The following is a 19,087-nucleotide window of genomic DNA, read 5'->3' on the forward strand; positions in this document are numbered from 1 at the left end:
ATAATTTTACTCGACCTCTTTTCATTTTAAGCCTGTATAACTTACTTTCTTCTGCAGAACACAAAAGACATTATGAAAAAGATATTTTGAAGAATGTTGTTAACAGTCCCCAATTCACATGCATTGGTTACAATAGATTTTCTGTCACGGACATTTTTCAAAATATCTTCTTTTGTGTCCTACAGAAGAAAGAAAGTCATAAAGGTTTGAAAAGACAAGACGCTGAGTAAATGATGACAGAATTTACATTTTGAAGTTGAACAACTCCAGTCTGCCTGAAATGAAACATCTGTATAGGTAGAGTCAATAAAGAATACAGTAACCAACCGTACAAAGAAAAAGCATCCCATACCTCATTTGACAGATTTCTCCTTGTTAAACATTAAATTAATGGACAGTGCATCTCCCACTTACCCAGGTAAGGGATGCAGGGGTTCATTTTGAGGGATCTGATGTACTCTCTCATGCGGTTGTAATTCTCCTCCTTCGACGTGAGGAAATCCAGCTTCTCAAAGGTGGCCTTGTCCTTTCGACTGATCAACTGTTTCAAACGCAGAAAAACAAACAATAAACAAACAGTTCAGTTTTTCAGCAGATTATCTGATTTGTGGACAACAAAAGAGAAAGTAAATAAAGCGTTTTTGCCATTCTGTTGCCACATGTTGTATAACAAAAGGCAACAGATAATATTGTGAGAATGATGAGTTCCCAGAACTACAAAATTACAGACCCACTCCACATTTCAAACATATGCCGTCGGCACAGGATATACATTTCATTTATCGCAAGAACACAGTCACATGAATCAGATTTAGTGTTTTGGGGGGATTTATGAGTCTCATAAATCAACCAAACACCTCCAAATAACAGCACATGTGCCTTTGAATACAATTATTTCACACAACGTGTGCATAATAGCCGTTAGGATTACACAACGCCTCATTAACCTCAGAATTCAACAATCAACAGCTTTATCAAATATTGCGTGCCATTTCTACACAGATATAAGCATGCTGAACGGTTCACTTTATAAAAGAAAATGTTATCCAAAGTGTTTTTAGAGAACATTATTACCTTGACACTTGCAAGACAACAATGTGAACTGTTGTGTGTCCAGGAGTGATATTATAGTGTCTCTCCAGAGAACTGTTACTCTATGTGCTCAATAATGATGTGTTGACTCAGCATGGACAGTGTTTTTCTTGCGTACTCTTCACAAAATCTTCTTGTCTTCGTGTGTCTCTGTGAGTTGCTTCAATCTCTGACCTGTTCTATTGGTTGTGATTTGCCAGTTTGACTATTATTCCTGAGTTTGTTATTGATACTTTGTTTTACAATTGGTTGACTACCATTTTTCAAGACGTAAGTAATTTTGACACTAAACTAGACACTAATCTAGTCTTAGAATAAAAAACAAATTACAAAACCTTTACAACTTAATCAAAATATTAAATGAAAATCTTTGTGAAATGTGAACCAATGTAAAATAAAAAAAGGAAATAGGAAGTGCCTCTGGACCATGTGGGTAGTTGACAAATATACTGTTCAGAATGTGTGTTCTATGGTGTGACGAATACAAAAGTTTAGAAAACTAATATTAAATAATATATTATTTTATATTATTTATATTTATAATATAAGCAATTTATATTTATTGTTAGTTTTTTCCCTAAAATGTTGCCCTAACGTTATTTGTTAACTTTTGATGTCTTGCCAAACTATCTATATTTAATAAGATAGTTAACACAAGGATAAAAATCCTGTCATCATTTATTCTCTCTCACGTGGTTCAAAATGAGACATGTTTTTAAATAGATTCGTTTATGTTCATACAATAGAAGACAATGGGGGACCATGTTGTTTGGTTATCAGAGAAAGACATTCAGGTTTGGAATAACATAAAGGTGATTCAAAGATGGAAATTCTATTTTTGGGAGAACTATCCCTTTAACATATTGTATTTCTCAAAAATGTCCTTTTTAATAAAAAATCTTGCATTTTTTTATCCCAAACTGACATCGTTTTTTAGTCCTAATAAACAAAATATCTTATACGGACTCTTTATTTTTTTTCAAAGTGTAAATTTCCTCCTTCCCCAAGACATTGACTGTAATAATAAAAATGATAACATAATGATATAAAAGCTTTTCTCAAGATGACTTTCAAAAACATTCATTTTGCAAAAGCTCGTTTTTGTCTGTTTCATTCTTAAGCAATGCAGTAAGAAAGTGATAAGATTAAGTGACAGTAAACTGGCTCTCTGTGTCGTGTTTATTATTTTTTGGGCCAAAAATGTACCAGAGGAATTTAATAATCCTCAACATGGACTCTTCTCCTTCAGACTGGTAAACGCAGAGCCCGCACAGAGAAAGATGTATTTTTCGAACACATTTTAATTTATATCTCCAAGCAAGTGGTCGAGATTTTAGTTTATTTTAAAAGTGCAGAGAAAATCAATGACAGGAGAATTAGATAGCAACTTGGTGTGGAAATGAAAATATTATGACAAAGATTTGACAGACTACTGGGAGCTAAGGGAGTCTGCTTAATACTTAAAAGCAAAAACAAATTACAAAGCCACTGTAAATGAAGAACAGGTTAAACTATTACAGCAGTGGTGTGTTTCAGTCAATGTGACTGTGTGTGTATGTTTGTGTGGATTTACAAACGTATTATTCATATTATTTGTAAAGATACATATTATTTAAAGATGTTACCCACTGACCTTTATCAATCAAAACCTCAAAACTCATTCCAATAGACGCACATACAGTGTTTTTCTAGAGAGGGAGTCCCTTCGAACGCTTATGTCTTTATTTTATTGTACAGTAACACACAATTGGTTTTTGATTATGGAGTCCAGAAGTGACTGCCAGAACGCAGTTAAAGCTTCCATACATCGGCAGCCGTAAAGACGGCACGGCACTGAGCTCAGGGCCGCATTGGGGAAAGTTTCCACTTAGCTTGCGTTTCGTCCAGGATGAGACTTTCAGCAGAAGAGAGCCATCCTTACTGTTATTGCCAATAGGTCCATTTGTCACTCTTGTTTAAGTTAGAAAATAAACGAGGGGAGAAATAGGGATTATTAGTGGTAAACAGAAGTGGGAAGAACAATGCGAGTAAAAGAAAATGAAAAGAATAGGAATGACGAAGAAAACCGGGCTGCCCTGGAGATGGAAAATCTTGTATAGTGCAAAACGTGTAACACTGAGGGAATGTTGGGATATATACACGAATCAATTGGCTCTTTGTTTTGCTTGTCAGCAGAGCTTGGTTTCACCTCTCATCTCTTTTCAATAGGCCTTCAAACTCTTTTATTTCTTCTTCTTTCTTTTCTCATAACTTTTCTTCCATAAACGTTCCTTGTATATGTTTTTGCAGTGGTCCCAAAATGGGTCTGGGTGCTTAAAGGAACAGTTCATCCACTAACTATGAACATGGTTCTCTAACATTAGTCATACAGAAAGTGTTCAGATATATTTTGTCTTCGCTTTGAACACTATTGCACTTCATATTCTGTATGTATAACCAATGAGATTTCTTCAGATTTTTATCTCCTGCCTGATATATTATATATAGAATCTGACTGTTCCAAAACATATACCAGCAACCGCTGTCTTTCTCTCAATTCATTGCCTGCCCAATAGGAAATGAGCAGGTCATCTTCAAATAAATGGAAGCGACGCCTTGAAGTGGAGTGGCTCTGAAACTGTCTGGAACAGATGACAAAGAATTACTCACTCTGGTATGTGCTGTGAAACATAAACCATTCGCACAAGCAAGACTTATAACCAGGGACAGATTATGATGTTGATGTGCCCTGAGCAGGGGCGTTTCAAAGGCCCCCTGGCATCACATATTTTAAGGCAACAGTTTAACACCTCTGCCGAAATACCCAGGACTTGGAGCGGTTCGCACAGAACACATCTGTGCATCTAAAAACGCCTGACACAGCGCTTAGGAATGGTTTGAAAAAGCGCAGCACAATCCACGAGGGTCTCGTGGCACTCTTTTAATAAAAGAAATTGCCATATGCCAACTTGCAATTGTAAACAAAAGCTTACGACAATTGTCCCACCTTTGGGGTCTTCTGATTGGTCCACTGCTGTGGAACTGACACTGATGAGCTGCGCTATGTGTACATTTTTTCTATTATTTCAACTTGACACAGCATCTTAAAACCATGGGCTATCTGAGACGCAATGCACACGGCACGAGACGCAGGCATAATAGTTAAACACGTCCCTCTAGAGGGTGTTTCATAGGAAAACAATATAAAAGTAGTTCAGCAGAATAGAAAATGCCTTCTGTGTAAATGCTCAAAAAAACAACCATAATTGGTTTATTTATATTTTACTAAACTAAACACCTAAAAAAGATTCTGACCTCTCCAACTCACATGGGAATAGGCTTATCCCTTGCATAATTAATTTTTTACATTAAGTAGACGAGCATTTAACAGTCCATGCATTATAAATTAAGCAATATCAATCACCAAAGCATTTAACGTTATCTTAATAAAAAAAGTTGGTTTTAACTAACAGCAAACTGAGATGTCTTAGACACATTTCTCTGGTTTAAAGCTCATTTTGTTATTTTGCCTAACTGTCTTCTGCACATGACTTCTGCACGCTTATATTACATAGTTTTTATTTACTCGACTCTAGATACACTGTCCCTCTCAACAGCGCTGCAATGCATTATGATTTTTTATTTGATTTATTCGCTATAGTTAATACTTCCCTGAATTTTATTGAGAAAATAAAATATATGTTTTTTTACATTTAATACATTTGCCAGGGCCCCCTGCTGGTCTAGTGCCCTGGGCAGAGTCAGCCAGCAAACACATGAATCGATGAATCGATCAATAAATGAAGTTTTCAAATCCACAATTGGAACTATGATCACTTTTTCTTAAAGGCTCATAAACTCAAAAGAAACCTACTAAAACATAGATAATAATAGTGTCTAATGAAAGTTAATTTGAGATTAAAAGATAGATAGTGAAATGAATAGAGGGATTATGAGGGCTCTTTTTATATCTGGACCAACTCTGTGCTAATGTATATGTGCAAAAAACACCTGTTGGAGTTGTCCAACTCTGTCTAACCTTCACTGCATAAATACAATAAACAAATAAGAATTTTAGATAGACACTGGCACATGATGCCAATGAGCCTCTGTTATCCCATTCTTGAAGAACAGCCAGTTCTAAGATAGCCATCATCCCTACCAGTCTCCTGAAACCTTCTCTGCAGATGAGAAAATTGTGTCGGGAAATGCTGGCATGTGCCACGCTTGTAGTTTTAGCCAAATCCAATTTTATTAAATATACTTCAGCAAGTATATACAGTTGAAAGAAAAAGTATGTGAACCCTTTGGGCTTACTTGGATTTCTTCATAAATTGGTCATAAAATGTGTTCTGATCTTCATCTAAGTCACAACAATAGAGAAACACAGTCTGCGTAAACTAATACCGCACAAACATTATACGTTTTCATGTTTTAATTGAACACAACTTTCATAGTGCAGGGTGGAAAAAGTATGTGAACCTTTGGGTTTAATAACTGGTTGACCCTCCTTTGGCAGCAATAACCTCAACCAAACGTTTCCTATAGTTGCAGATCAGACCTGCACAACGGTCAGGAGAAATTTTGGACCATTCCTCTTTACAAAAGTGTTTCAGTTCAGCAATATTCTTGGGATGTCTGGTGTGAATCGCTCTCTTGAGGTCATGCCACAGCATCTCAATCGGGTTGAGGTCAGGACTCTGACTGGGCCACTCCAGAAGGCGTATTTTCTTCTGTTGAAGCCATTCTGTTGTTGATTTACTTCTATGCTTTGGGTCGTTGTCCTGTTGCATCGTCCATCCTCTGTTAAGCTTCAGTTGGCAGACAGATGGTCTTAAGTCTTCCTGCAAAATGTCTTGATAAATTTTGGAATTCATTTTTCCATCGATGACAGTAATCCGTCCTGGGCCTGAGGCAGCAAAGCAGCCCCAAACCATGATGCCCCCTCCACCATATTTCACAGTTGGGATGAGGTTTTGATGTTGGTGTGCTGTGCCTTTTGTTCTCCACACATAGCGTTGTGTGTTCTTTCCAAACAACTAAATTTTGGTTTCATCTGTCCACAGAATGTTTTGCCAGTAGTGCTGTGGAACATCCAGGTGCTCTTTTGCAAACTTCAAACCTGCTGCAATGTTTTTTTTGGACAGCAGTGGCTTCCTCCGTGGTGTCCTCCCATGAAGTCCATTCTTGTTTATTGTTTTCCTTATTGTAGATTTGTCAACAAAAATGTTAGCATGTGCCAGAGATTTCTGTAAGTGTTTAGCTGACACTCTAGGATTCTTCTTCACCTCATTGAGCATTCTGCGCTGTGCTCTTGCAGTCATCTTTACAGGACGACCACGCCTAGGGAGTGTAGCAACAGTGCTGAACTTTCTCCATTTGTAGACAATCTGTCTTACCGTGGACACATGGACATCAAGGCTTTTAGATATACTTTTGTAGCCCTTTCCAGCTTTATGTAAGTCAACAATTCTTGATCGTAGCTCTTCTAAGAGCTCTTTTGTGCGAGGCATGGTTCACATCAGACAACGCTTCTTCAGAACAGCAAACTCAAAACTGGTGTGTGTTTTTTATTGGACAGGCCAGCTTTAATCAACACATCCAATCTCATCACATTGATTGGACCCCAGGTTGGCTGACTCCTGGCTCCAATTAGCTCTTGGAGAAGTCATTAGCCTTGGGTTTCACATACTTTTTCCACCCTGAACTATGAATGTTTACAGGTTGTGTTCAATAAAAACATGAAAACGTATAATGTTTGTGCAGTATTAGTTTAAGCAGACTGTGTTTCTCTATTGTTGGGACTTAGATGAAGATCAGAACACATTTTATGACCAATTTATGAAGAAATCCAAGTAAGCCCAAAGGGTTCACATACTTTTTCTTTCAACTGTATACTATATGTACTTGTGTCAAGTATATGTAGTAGGTATACTTATATCAATGTACCAATAGAATAAATATACTGTTTGGGCAACTTTTTAGTTAAAGTAAGTTTAACAGTGGTAAACTTTGAGCACACAAAGTAGATGTTTACAGTTATGTTATTTGTCTGAACTTCAGTTCAAGTGAACCTACAGTTTAAGTATATACTTGCATCACTACACATTGAAGTATAGTCTCAGTAAACTACTACTGCAAGTATACTTGTCATACTTTCAGTTCATTTATATATTTTAAAACAAAACCTTATTAATTTTGAAATATATCTTATATGTAAACTCTTGTTTGTTAACTATGTGAAAAATGTTGTTGAGTTGAGTGAACAATTTTATTTTACAGTGAATACAAGTACAAGTATAGACCAAATACACTTAGAATTTTCGGGTAGAGTTCTGAGTACATTCTGGACATGAAATGCTCATTCTTTTTCCATCTTTTCTCAATTTGGAGTAGCGCTGTCGCAAAATGTGGAATGTGAACGCTGGCAGCGCCGCGCATCCCAGATCATTAAGTTTAGTGAGTCTAAACTCCCACCACTGAGATCTCTTATCGAAATTAGCACTGGATAATAAACCTGCCAGACCTGAAATCCCCTTTGCATACAATCCCATTTACTACCCTGCACTGAATGTCCTTGGAACGTTATATGTTTACACCCTCTATTTAATAACATGCCTCTCAAAGTCATGATCACGTGAAGGATGAAAAATGAAGAGGTTCTCTCGCGAGGGGAACGCTATTCTGAAGGCATGTGATCTTTCTTCAAGATGACCTCAAGGTTTGCTCTGAAGAAAACAATGAGGATCAAATAATACGTGAGATAGCTAATAAATTATTCAATTTCTCTTGCGCTCTGATAGATATATCAGGAGAAAGGTGGATTCAGTTTACAAATCAATGCGTGAAAGCGTATGCGACTGAAAAATGGTTTCCAGCATTGTAATGAGAGCAATGTGTTATACTGAGGTAAAAACAACTGAGAAGGAAAGAAGTATTGTGATATTTTAGCTCATGATACTGCAGTGAAATTTCACACAAGGGGGAAATGTTTTTGGAAAAAAGCCTCATTACAACCGAGGCTGTGTAAAATAAACTGGTGCATAACAGATGGTCAATGTATATTATTTTTAATAAACCAAAAAACAAACTTCTCACTGTTTCAAGTTTTGTTAGAGCGCTATACACTTCAGCCATTTTCATCCGAAGAGATTTTTAGACCTCAAAGTGTGGTTATAAATACTTATAAATAGATTTAAAGGTTTGGCAATAGTAAACACGGTCTTGGAAAAGCTCTTTCTGAATTTTCCAAGTGACTTAAATGTTCAGAAATGGGATCAAACCGTTCACTCTCCTAATGCATTCAGACTGCTGTGCTCTCTGTAAATAAGATCAATTGAAATCCAAGAGCATGGAGGCTCTCTTGAGAAATAAATACAAACACTGCACTGCTGGCTAAATCACACAGCAGCAAACAGCTACCATTCGGTGGTTAAACACAACAAATCCCCTATGAACAGATTATTAAAGAGATTTTTCTCTGTCTAAAATACGACCGAAAACCCATTTAGTGTGTGTCGTAGAATCTTTGATACTCTAAATCTAGATTACAGAAATTGTGCAAAAAAAATCAGGTATGAGGTCAAATCTAAGATTGCAGGCTACCCTCAGGTAGCTATATTAGTCTTTTGTAAACAAATGCAATCTAATCAATAATAACTTACCGCCCAGGTTTTGCTCAGTCTGAAAATGGGAGCACTCTGAAGAGCAGAGACCACCGACACCAACGAATGCAGGTTATTCGACTCCAGCAGTTTCTATCAACAATAAAGACAATAAACTTTAATGCACATACGTGTACAATTTGTGCATGTGCAAAAGATTCTACGGGCACAGATTTGTGGGGCTGCTCAAGCATTTATTCTTCATAAGAACTCGGATTCACTAAATAAATAGATTATGAATTTCCATTTAATAGTGATACTCGTCTAATACAGTTCAAATACAAAGAAGCCTTTCAGATGTTCATCAAGTTCATCAGATGTTACATTTAGGCTGTATATCTCAATCAATAATATGAATTGTAAATCTTTGTCTGACAACAACTTTTTCATGGTTTTGTGATCTTTCCTTCAACTATGACAAAAAAAAATCAACTCCACTCTTCTATCTATTCTTCCACTCTGATTTCCATCCATGTTGTCATGCTTTTGTCATTTTGCAATGTTTGACCTCTGTAGCACCATGTACCACCTGTCATGGGCCCATTCCAGTAGGAAACCAGCACCTAGTTTGGTTTAGTCAATGAATGATCTGCTTTCTTCATTAGTAAAGCCTACTCAGACTCACTCATGTATGTCTGCCGGTAGCAGGGTGTGCTGGGTAAAGTGCTGCGATTTTCAGACTTGGCAGACATTGCAGGGTGAGTGTTCAACCATATAGAGTCGTTCAGCAGGTTTTCCTGTGTTACGGTACATTTAGCTTCAGGAGAACAGACTGATTGAATTCACAGGAGTGGGTGAAAAGATTTTAATACTGTCAGTATTATTCATAAAAATTCATTGTACGTGTATCAAATCAACAACAAAGGTATTTTTATATAATTAGATTAGAATTTATTAGGGGTTAAGCAAAATATCACATTTTATCAGGATGGAAAAATGCTGTAATTTTTATGAGACTTATTCAAAAATGTATTTTGATTTGGAAATCAAAAGCAGTTTTGTACACAGAAAATAAATTTTGAAAAAACATTATTTTGGTCTGTTAAAAAACTTCTTTTTGTGCTGACTTTTATTTTAACAGCTTTTACAAGACAGATGGAAAGTCAAATAAAATGTGTGAAAAAACACTTGGTTAACGAGAAAAGCACTTACATTAGACTGACATTTACATGAGAAAATGGTAAAACAATAATAATATTATATTTCATAATTTTTTTACAATGCTTGATTGTTCCAAAAGAAACAGAAAAGATAATGACTGTTTAAACCATTTCCCATGGACTGCGATGACATCATTATTAATGGTCATTGTTAAAGGAAAATTCTTGTTGCCCATCAAAGCTTGCATGTTTAATGTCTTGCATTTCTAATTACACCAGTTTAAGTAAAGATAAAGCCAAATGCAATAACAAATCCATTAAGCCTAGTGAAATTCAGATGTGAATATGAAACTTATTAAACGTTTTCCTGATTTCAATAAAGCACACAGGGTCAGTTGTATGTCAGTTGTATGTGCTATGGCAACACAAACAAAGCACAAAGCACAAATAATAACGCTACAATGTCTCACCTTTGCAATTTTGATGAAGTGTCCCAAAATTTCGGCTCGTATTTTGAGTGTCTGAGCTGTTAAGATCTCCCTCACTGCCCAGAAGCTCACCTGAGAGAAAATTTTAAAAGTTTGAAGTAATATTAGACCTATAATACACAAGAAACAAACTCCCAGTACAAAAGCTATAGTACCTTTGTGAAGACAGAACATTGAAGTGTATACATTCTGTCCTTTACATGTTCCCAGCCAACAAATGGTAATTCCTGACAAATACAAACTTACTCAGCATAGACTTGCTGTATAAAAATAAAGGAAATAAAAAAGGAAATGTATTGTAGGAAAAAATTGTGGTCTCTTTGAAATTGAAAGCATTAAGATCTACACGGTGGCAAGGCACAAAATCAATATATCTCAAAACACTTTCCTGAAGCAGGCAAATGTAAAGAGGTCAAAATCAAACCAAATCAAAATATAATTAAATGCGGTTTGAGCCCAGTATAAACAGATGGAGTAAAACTCTACCCAATGGAAAGATCCAGACCATCCACTCGGTTTAAACCAATAAAAGCAAATGTTAGTCTTTAATCATTACATTACATTTTATATTCATGCATTTGACAGACACTTTTATCCAAAGCGACTTACATTGTATGATACTATACATTTGTATTTGAATATGCGCAATCCCTGGGATCGAGCCCATGACATTGGTGTTGCTGGCGCCATGCTCTAACCACTGAGCCACAGGATGCAAATTTTCACAAAAATGCGACTAGATGTTGAGGAATAAGGAATTTTCTAGTCTAGGTCAAGATTAAAAGCAAGTGAAATTGGAAGTGTAATTGCAGATCTCAAATGGCCTTTTATATTACCATACCAAGACATTTAAGCTTTGCCAAACTAAAATTCCATGTAAATAAAAATCATGCTAATTTCCACTGGATAATGCCCTTATTCAAGGGCTATTTCTAGGCATGTTTTCAGAAATGGGGATAAAGAAAGTGCTGTGCATTTACAGGAAAAGCGTGTGAACAGATAATTTGTCAGGTCATGTCTGAAGTCAGTAAAGACCTGTGAAAAATAAAAACAGACAATTGCCAGGACAACACAAACAGGAACAAAATGTATAAAAACAATTAACAGAATTTGTGTAGCATTACAGAAGACGGAGTAGATCAATAAAAAAAACTGTAGACGCATCTGTTTGCACAGCATAACTATAATATCCAACGAGGCAGGCATATTTCATTGCTGTCCATCAGCAACAAATGCACACCTATGACACTTATGCACTCGAATGATCTACATTTATAAAAATTGGAACTCAAGGTTACACTTTCTCTTCATCTGATATTGATCAAAATGAACGTGAGTACTGTGTGCCTGTGTCTGGATCATGTTTTTTTGTTCCTCTTTCAGTATAATGAGATCTATTTATCTGTATTACTTGATTCAATCTGTTGCATTGACTTTCAAACTTAATTCTTAAGGAAACTATGAAATTGACAATCTTTCCTCAGAAATGTTAACCCCCCCCAAGATCTCTCTTCAATTCCTGTAATGGTGCAGGGATGGGCTACCAGAGACTTGTTCATTACAAAGGCAGTTGTAATAAAAGCCAGGATTTAAAGGGATACTTGAAAATTCTGTCATCATTTACTCACCTTTGAGCTGTTCCAAATCTGTATAAATGTATTTGTTCTGATGAACACAGAGAAAGATATTTGGAAGAATGCTTGTGACCAGAAAGATTTTTTTTGATTACTTTCGGAAAAAAGACTTGTTATGGTTGAACACAAAAGAAGACATTTTGAAGAAAGTAGGACATCAAACAGTTCTGGGGCACTTTTGACTACCATTGTATTTCTACTACATTGCACATTGTATCCTACTATGGTAGTCAATGGGGGGCAAAATCTGTCTTGTTTCAAGCATTCTTCAATTTCTTCCTTCAAATTTAAACAGATTTGGAACAACTCTTAAAGTTAACAGCTTTAAATACTTGCTGACTGCAATGTCTTATATTCTAAATAACAAAACCAAGGACACTTTGACCCTCAACTAACCAAATGAAATGTCCTGCCCACAGGTTATTAACACTAACTGGTATTTAGCCTTGTAATAAATGCAGTTTCAATGCAGTTGTTAAAGATCTTACCTGGTTGAATCTCCTCGTAAAGGCCACAACATTGGGTGAAAGGCTGTGCTTCTCCTTCTTGTTCCATCCACAGCTTGCCAGCTCCTATATAAAAACATATTTTGGTTATCTTCACTGATATTGATGACACTAAATACTTGATGGCATACATGTAAAGCAAGCAGAATAAACACTTCCATTAAATACCCCCACATACTGTACATTCATTTAAAAATAAAATGTGAAATTTACAATTTAACTAGTTGGTTTTGTAAAATCCACCAGTGTTTTATATACTGTAAAAGATGTACTTTTTATTGTGTGGTACAACAAAAAAGATGAGCACCTTGACAGATTATACACCTTGACTTATGACATACGCTCAAATAAAATATAAATAATATCCACATGTTCAAGAGAAGATGACATTTAGAATTTGACACATCAGTCTGTTTCCTTCACCTCATTGACACATGATAGGGTTCAAATCCTTCTCAGTTTCACACAAGCTATGGATCTTGAAGCTTTTACAGCATCGTTCAGACACATGGAAACTTTTGAGGGCACTTCTGTTTCCACATGGTCTCGGAAAGTGGAGTTTCCACGTGAATGTGCAGCTCAGTGAGTGTACAGTACTTACCAAAATATTTTAGGTCTGTTTGCTAAGTCATCATTTTGAGCCGCACATTTTCTTGGACTCCAGTCAATATTACAGTTCAACCACTTTGACGAAGTAAGGGCTCTTGTTTGGGGATAATTTATACATCTGATAAAAGACGTGTATTGTTCGGGGCGGGACATTTAAAGTTCTAAAAGTTATACTAGTATATTGTTATAGGCCTAACTGTACATCAAGCCCTTGTCTCTCAAAAGAAATAAAAAGTCATGCCACCACATTATATAAAGGGACACCCATTCACACTCATGTCATACAAGATCTTTTTTCTGTGGAAGGCAAAAGATAGATATTTTGAGAAATGTCTCGGTGGTTTTGTGTTCATAAAATGGAAATCAACGGGGACCAGTGTTGTTCGGTTACCAACATTCTTCAAAATATCTACTTTTGTGTTCTGGAGATCAAAGTCATGAAGGTTTGGAATGACATGAGGGTGAACAAATGATAAAAGAATTTCCATTTTTAGGTGAACTATCCATTTGAGAATTGAATGAGTGTTCAAGACCTACAACTGAAATCTATTCATTCAAATCTCCGTGTCAACTTCAAGAACATCTTCTTTTAGAAATCCACAAAATATTTGAAGCACACTATTGAAATACTGATGAATGAACGTATGTGGTCAAAACCAAAACGTTCCTATATATTCATGTTCCACAGACGAGTGAAACTTACAGCCGTCTCAACAATAACAAAACCTCTTCATTGTCACAGATGTCAGGGTTGGAAAAAACGGATTGCAATGAATGAGTCCTGAATTAGTGGCTGGGGAGGTCAAACTCAGCGTTTTTAAAATGAGCTCTTTTCCAGCGGGAGCCCCTCTACTGTAGCCAAATGAATTCAATGTGTTTCAAACGGCGGCGGTCTTGAAGAAGCCCCTTCAGAGGAGGTTCACTACATAGGAAGTTTGATATATTTTCACAAAATCAAGGAACTAAGTCATTTATGTGTGTAGACAGATACTCCAACACTCCAATGCAACATGTCAACAGAAATGGGAGGAAAGTATTCATCTTGTTCTATACACATAAAATGATTTTTCCTGAACACCGTTTTAAACCACTCAAGAAATGATTTAAGCAATAAAAACATTGGCAACACATTGCAACAGTGCAAGTAGATAAACATGACAGTACTGAAGCTGTGGAGAAAACTCTTTGTCACTAGTGACTGATTGGTCTCTGGGGGAAAGAAGGATGGAAATACTGCATTCCCGTTTCCTAAACCCAATCCAAGCCCGGATTAATGCTTTGAAATAGTAATGGCCTTGCTATAACACTTCATGCAATGGATAAAATGTTTCTTCAAATTGAAAAATAACACCAGCTGTCATTAAACAGAACATCAAACCTTAAAACTAAATAACCTATATGGAGATGCAGAAAATGGTTAACTAACATAAATTTGTTTGTTCTACTTTGCACACAGTGTAAAAGCTGGCAATACATTTTGATTCCTCTTCTTGTAGCGTTTAATTTATTCTGTGCAAAAGTGCATTTTTAAAGAAAAAATTCACCCAAAAAAATTAAATGATGTCATTATTTACTTGCTCTCAGGCGATCCAACCAGTACAGACCTGATTGACCAAATCTGATATCTATTATTCAATATGTATTATTTACTTTTGTGTTCCGATGAAGAATGTAATACAGGTTAAAAACGGCATTCCCTCAGGATGAGGATCAGGATTTCTGGGTAAACTTTTCTTTTAGAGGAATGAAAAATGAAGATTACTCCATCATTTTTCAACCTCATGCCTTTGTAAGTGTTTATGACCGAACACAAGCCGAAAACATTATTCTGCCTCTTACTTGCACTGTAATGGCATTGGATAGAACCCCATTTCTGAAGCTCCCAAAAGGTTAATAAATGTCCATTGAAGCCAAACAACACTTAATCGTGATTAATTGCATCCAGAATACAAGTTTATACTGTGCATATTAACTTTACTTTTTACTATTCATAAAAACATGCACACATGCATATATTTAAGAAAAACGTTTCCTAATTATGTATCTATGTGTATGTAAATATGTTTTTCTAAATTCAAAAATATTATGCACTGTGCACCAGACATATATTATGCAAACACAAACTCTCCACAGTTTCAGCATCCAGACCCTTTTAAATGAATGGTAATTCCATTTACTCTGTCTCTGAAAAAAGACCTCTGTCTCTGCCTGGCAGCCTGGAGAACCCAGAGAAACCCAGGCTAATATTTCTTCGAGATGAAACTGGGACACAGTTCTCACTCTACAAATCTTTTAACATCATCTTGTAAAAAATATTGTTCAAGATTTTCGTGGATGTGGATTTATGGATAGAATGATGAAAGTTTTTTCCTTAGAAAGTTCTTGTCCAAAGAATCCGAAGAGTCGGCCCCCTTCACTATGCGAGCTAGAAAAGCAGCGCCTCAAATCAGCCACTTGTAGGCACATTTATTATCTCCTACATGTTGAATGTGATGGGGGATGATCCAGAGTCCAGACAGTGTAACCATGAACATAAAAGTCTTAATTTCGTGTAAGTGTCACCCCAGTGGTTGTGTGTGAGTGTGATCTTCTATTTCAGTTGAAATTATTTCAACACATTAAATTATCCTGTGCGTTCACGGCATTGCAGTGGGCCTTTAAATGTAAGTGTTTTGGAAATCTTTATCACATTTCACTATGTTAACCCCAAAAACCATGTAAACTATAAAATGCCATTTCAAACCTAAATGCATCATAGATAAGAAAAACTGTGCATCTTAACCATTCTCTTGTAAAGAAAGTACTGAAATGCTGGTAACTTAAAGCAGAGGATAAGCTCTTGTGAATGTAATGGAATAATTTAGAGCAGATGCTGTGTCTATTGCGGTGTGTAAGGATTGTGTGTGCGTTATTAATGCACATTTGTCGGGAAAGCTGCCACATCATGTTACTCTAGCACCAAAGAGCACATGAGATCAGTTCATCGCTGCGGTACTCCAATATTGCTGTGTGTGTCGTCTAAATTCTATGGTCTGGATAGTGGACAAGCCACGAAAAAGAGAACGGGACTAGTTGTCACATCCTGCAGTCAATGCATAACACGTGTTCTATGAAGACTTAATGAGTCTCTGTAGTGCATGCTTTAAACTCTCAACTTTTAAAATAGATCTTGAATACCTCCCTGTTATTAGGAAAACAGCCAGGAAAGTTTATATAACGTAATAGCAGAGCATGTTGTTACTGCAGTTTGACTTGGTTACTGAGATGTGGCAACCGTCTCTCTTATTATATGATATCTGTCTCACCTCAGGCTGTATTGCTTTGAATACAGGAGCATCCATCAAAGTGATCTGACTCTGCAAAGAAAAACATTACGCTGTTAAACATTTTTCAACAGCACTATTTATATCTTTGGCTATTTTTTTATTTTTTGCAGTGGAAAAAGTTACTTATTGCATCTTAAATGTAGCAAACTGGGTTGCAATAATTAATTAACTAGACACTTCCCTTGTACTGATATGTTATATTTATGGGTTATAAAAAAGCAATATAACTAGGTAACTGTGCACCTGGAAACTCCTTGACATTAATCAATATATAGTATGGGTAAAGAACGAATACTGTGTGCTGCCCGGTTCTGAGAACATGCTTCAGGATTTTGTCAACTACGAACACTTCTGGCCTAAATAATACACTCCCTTAAAGGAGCAATGTGGAGATTTTAGTGGATTTTAATGGCAACCAACAGCTCACTCCACCCCTCCATTTCGAAGTGCTACGGTGGCTGAGCTGGGCACTAAGATGTGGGAAAGTTTTCGCATCTTTGCCCAGGAGACAAGGCATTTACGAAACGCACTCTGTAGAGAAGTTTGCCCGTTTATGGCTACTGTAGAAACAACATGGTGAATATCATGCAAGGGGACCTGCGGTGTATGTAGATAGAAATAGCTCTTTCTAAGGTAATAAAAACATAACGCTTCATTATGTAAGGTCTTTATGCACTTCTGAAGAAATTGTTGTGTATATTATATTGCATTTCTGTCAATAGATCCTCCAAAAAAATTTGTGTGTGCACATGTACTCACAGCAAACTCCTCAGGTGTCACTTTGAGCATGTCAAACACCACCGCGTCAAAACTCTTAGCAGAGTCCATGCTCCGTCCATCCAGAGACTCTGAACTGCTGCTGTCCTGCAGACGGAAGAACCAACACAGCAGATAAACTTGATATTTTAGTAGTCCTATGGTTTCATACATCTATAAGATCCATATGAGCAAAAATCCACAGCTGGTTCAGCACTTCCTGTGGATAGCGAACCAGCTTCATTACAACTGCCTGAATGATTTGATTCCATTTGATTATTCGTCACAGATGTAAAAGTAGACGAGAACGCAGCCATATCACTTCCGTTATTTTATTAACAGGCGACATGCCAAAGCAGCCTGTAATGTGATTAAAGTCAGACCGCATAACAAAGACAGAATAAGAAAAAATTGTCACTATAAAAAGGATACAGATTCAGACAGATCCTTTGAAGTTTCTGATTGCATTGAGTGTATTATCTCTATAAACTCTAAGCTTAAAAATCTCATTTGAATCTCATCTTCCCACTTTTTGGTGGAAGTCTCATATTGCCCTTATAGAAGGTCAATAGTGTTCGAATTAATAGCACTGAGTTCTTAGATAAACTGTGTTTAAGGGACAGTTCACTCCTTCGGATGAGACGTTAACGTTGGCTCTAATACACAATAAAATCTATATAAAAGTCTCATTCATTCATTCATACTTAAAATTGTGTCAACATTTACTCAATCTCAAATTGTTCCAAATCTGTATACATGTCTTTGTTCTAATGAACACAGAGAAAGATATTAGAAAGAATGCTTGTAACCAAACAGTTCTTGGCCACCACTGAAAAATTAACACTGCTGTTTCATTAAATGAAATGGATTTGTTTGTGCTGTTACACTTCTGCGCCCTCAGCAAGCAAAAACCATGTGATAATTTTTAAGCTGTATTCTACAGCGCCCCCACTCTTCACAGACTGCCATCACACCTTCTGAAGTACAAAATGTTTATAGTTTGCAGTTATGGATCTGGTGTACCTTCATATTTATTAGAGACTATAATAGGATGTGACAGCTGAATGGTTATGGGTGTAATAATAGCTTCTGTTGGATGATTTTGCTGTTTTCCACTGTTAATGGTTCATGCTTAACAGTTCTTGATGGTTAGTTCAATAAAATGTGAGCCTTAAATGTACCGAAAGTTGCCAAATGTTAATAAATATTTAATTAATAATTTTATTAAAAGTCTTTGAAATATTCAGAGTGATGGCCTATCATTCAGCATTTATGAAATATTGAACAAGTTTAAATCATTTCATTGTGTTAAAAAAGAGAAAGCCCAACCTCATAGAATGCCAACTGACAAATGTGAATCAAGCATTCCTAAGTGCTTCCTAATAAATAACTGTACATTTCAGCACATGTTTTTACAGCTGAAAGCATTTGTATGCACATGGGATGTGTAAGGTTACCTGGCCAGAGGTGATGCTGACGCTGGCAGGGAGCCCATTCCTCCTGTACATGCTCTCAACCTGTAGAGAAGATCCAGATCACAGCCAACCTCAGCTGCTTACCACCACACATAATCTCTCAGCCATCCCTGAAACACACACAAACACATTTAACAAGTCTACACCATTTTATGATAATGTGATTGTACTTTAGGAAATATGTAGTATATTAAACTTATAAAACACAAAGTATGATAAAGATTGAGGAAGTCAAAGGATTTAATAACTAAAACAATAGATATTCTATTATACTAGCAGGCATATTGTATATATTTGCTTTGATATCAACAGCAGTTTTAATAATTTTGTTATTTACGAATAGTAAGAGAGCAAAATAATAGCGGTACATTTGGTCACTTTGTGCAGAAAAGACACTGTAGTGGAACATCTCTGCATATACTGTATAGACACAGATTCTTGTCAGCTTCAGTATTTTT

At 36.3% G+C, this 19,087-nt stretch overlaps 1 protein-coding gene across 1 annotated transcript in view; it reads right to left on the reverse strand.

Moving 5' to 3' along the window:
* The window catches only part of ralgps1 (Ral GEF with PH domain and SH3 binding motif 1), a 97,155-nt gene that overhangs the window by 70,547 nt on the left and 7,521 nt on the right, over positions 1–19,087 (reverse strand). Inside the window, exons 3-9 of the mRNA XM_056772952.1 lie at positions 18,612–18,739; positions 17,158–17,262; positions 16,378–16,428; positions 12,446–12,529; positions 10,306–10,395; positions 8,736–8,828; positions 415–541 (exon numbers count right to left, since the gene is read on the reverse strand). Coding sequence (XP_056628930.1) covers positions 415–541; positions 8,736–8,828; positions 10,306–10,395; positions 12,446–12,529; positions 16,378–16,428; positions 17,158–17,262; positions 18,612–18,662 — 601 coding nt within the window. The 5' untranslated portion in view covers positions 18,663–18,739. The remainder of the gene's footprint in view (positions 1–414; positions 542–8,735; positions 8,829–10,305; positions 10,396–12,445; positions 12,530–16,377; positions 16,429–17,157; positions 17,263–18,611; positions 18,740–19,087) is intronic.

Source organism: Triplophysa dalaica, chromosome 18 (genome assembly GCF_015846415.1).
Source record: "Triplophysa dalaica isolate WHDGS20190420 chromosome 18, ASM1584641v1, whole genome shotgun sequence".
Lineage (NCBI taxonomy): Eukaryota > Metazoa > Chordata > Actinopteri > Cypriniformes > Nemacheilidae > Triplophysa > Triplophysa dalaica.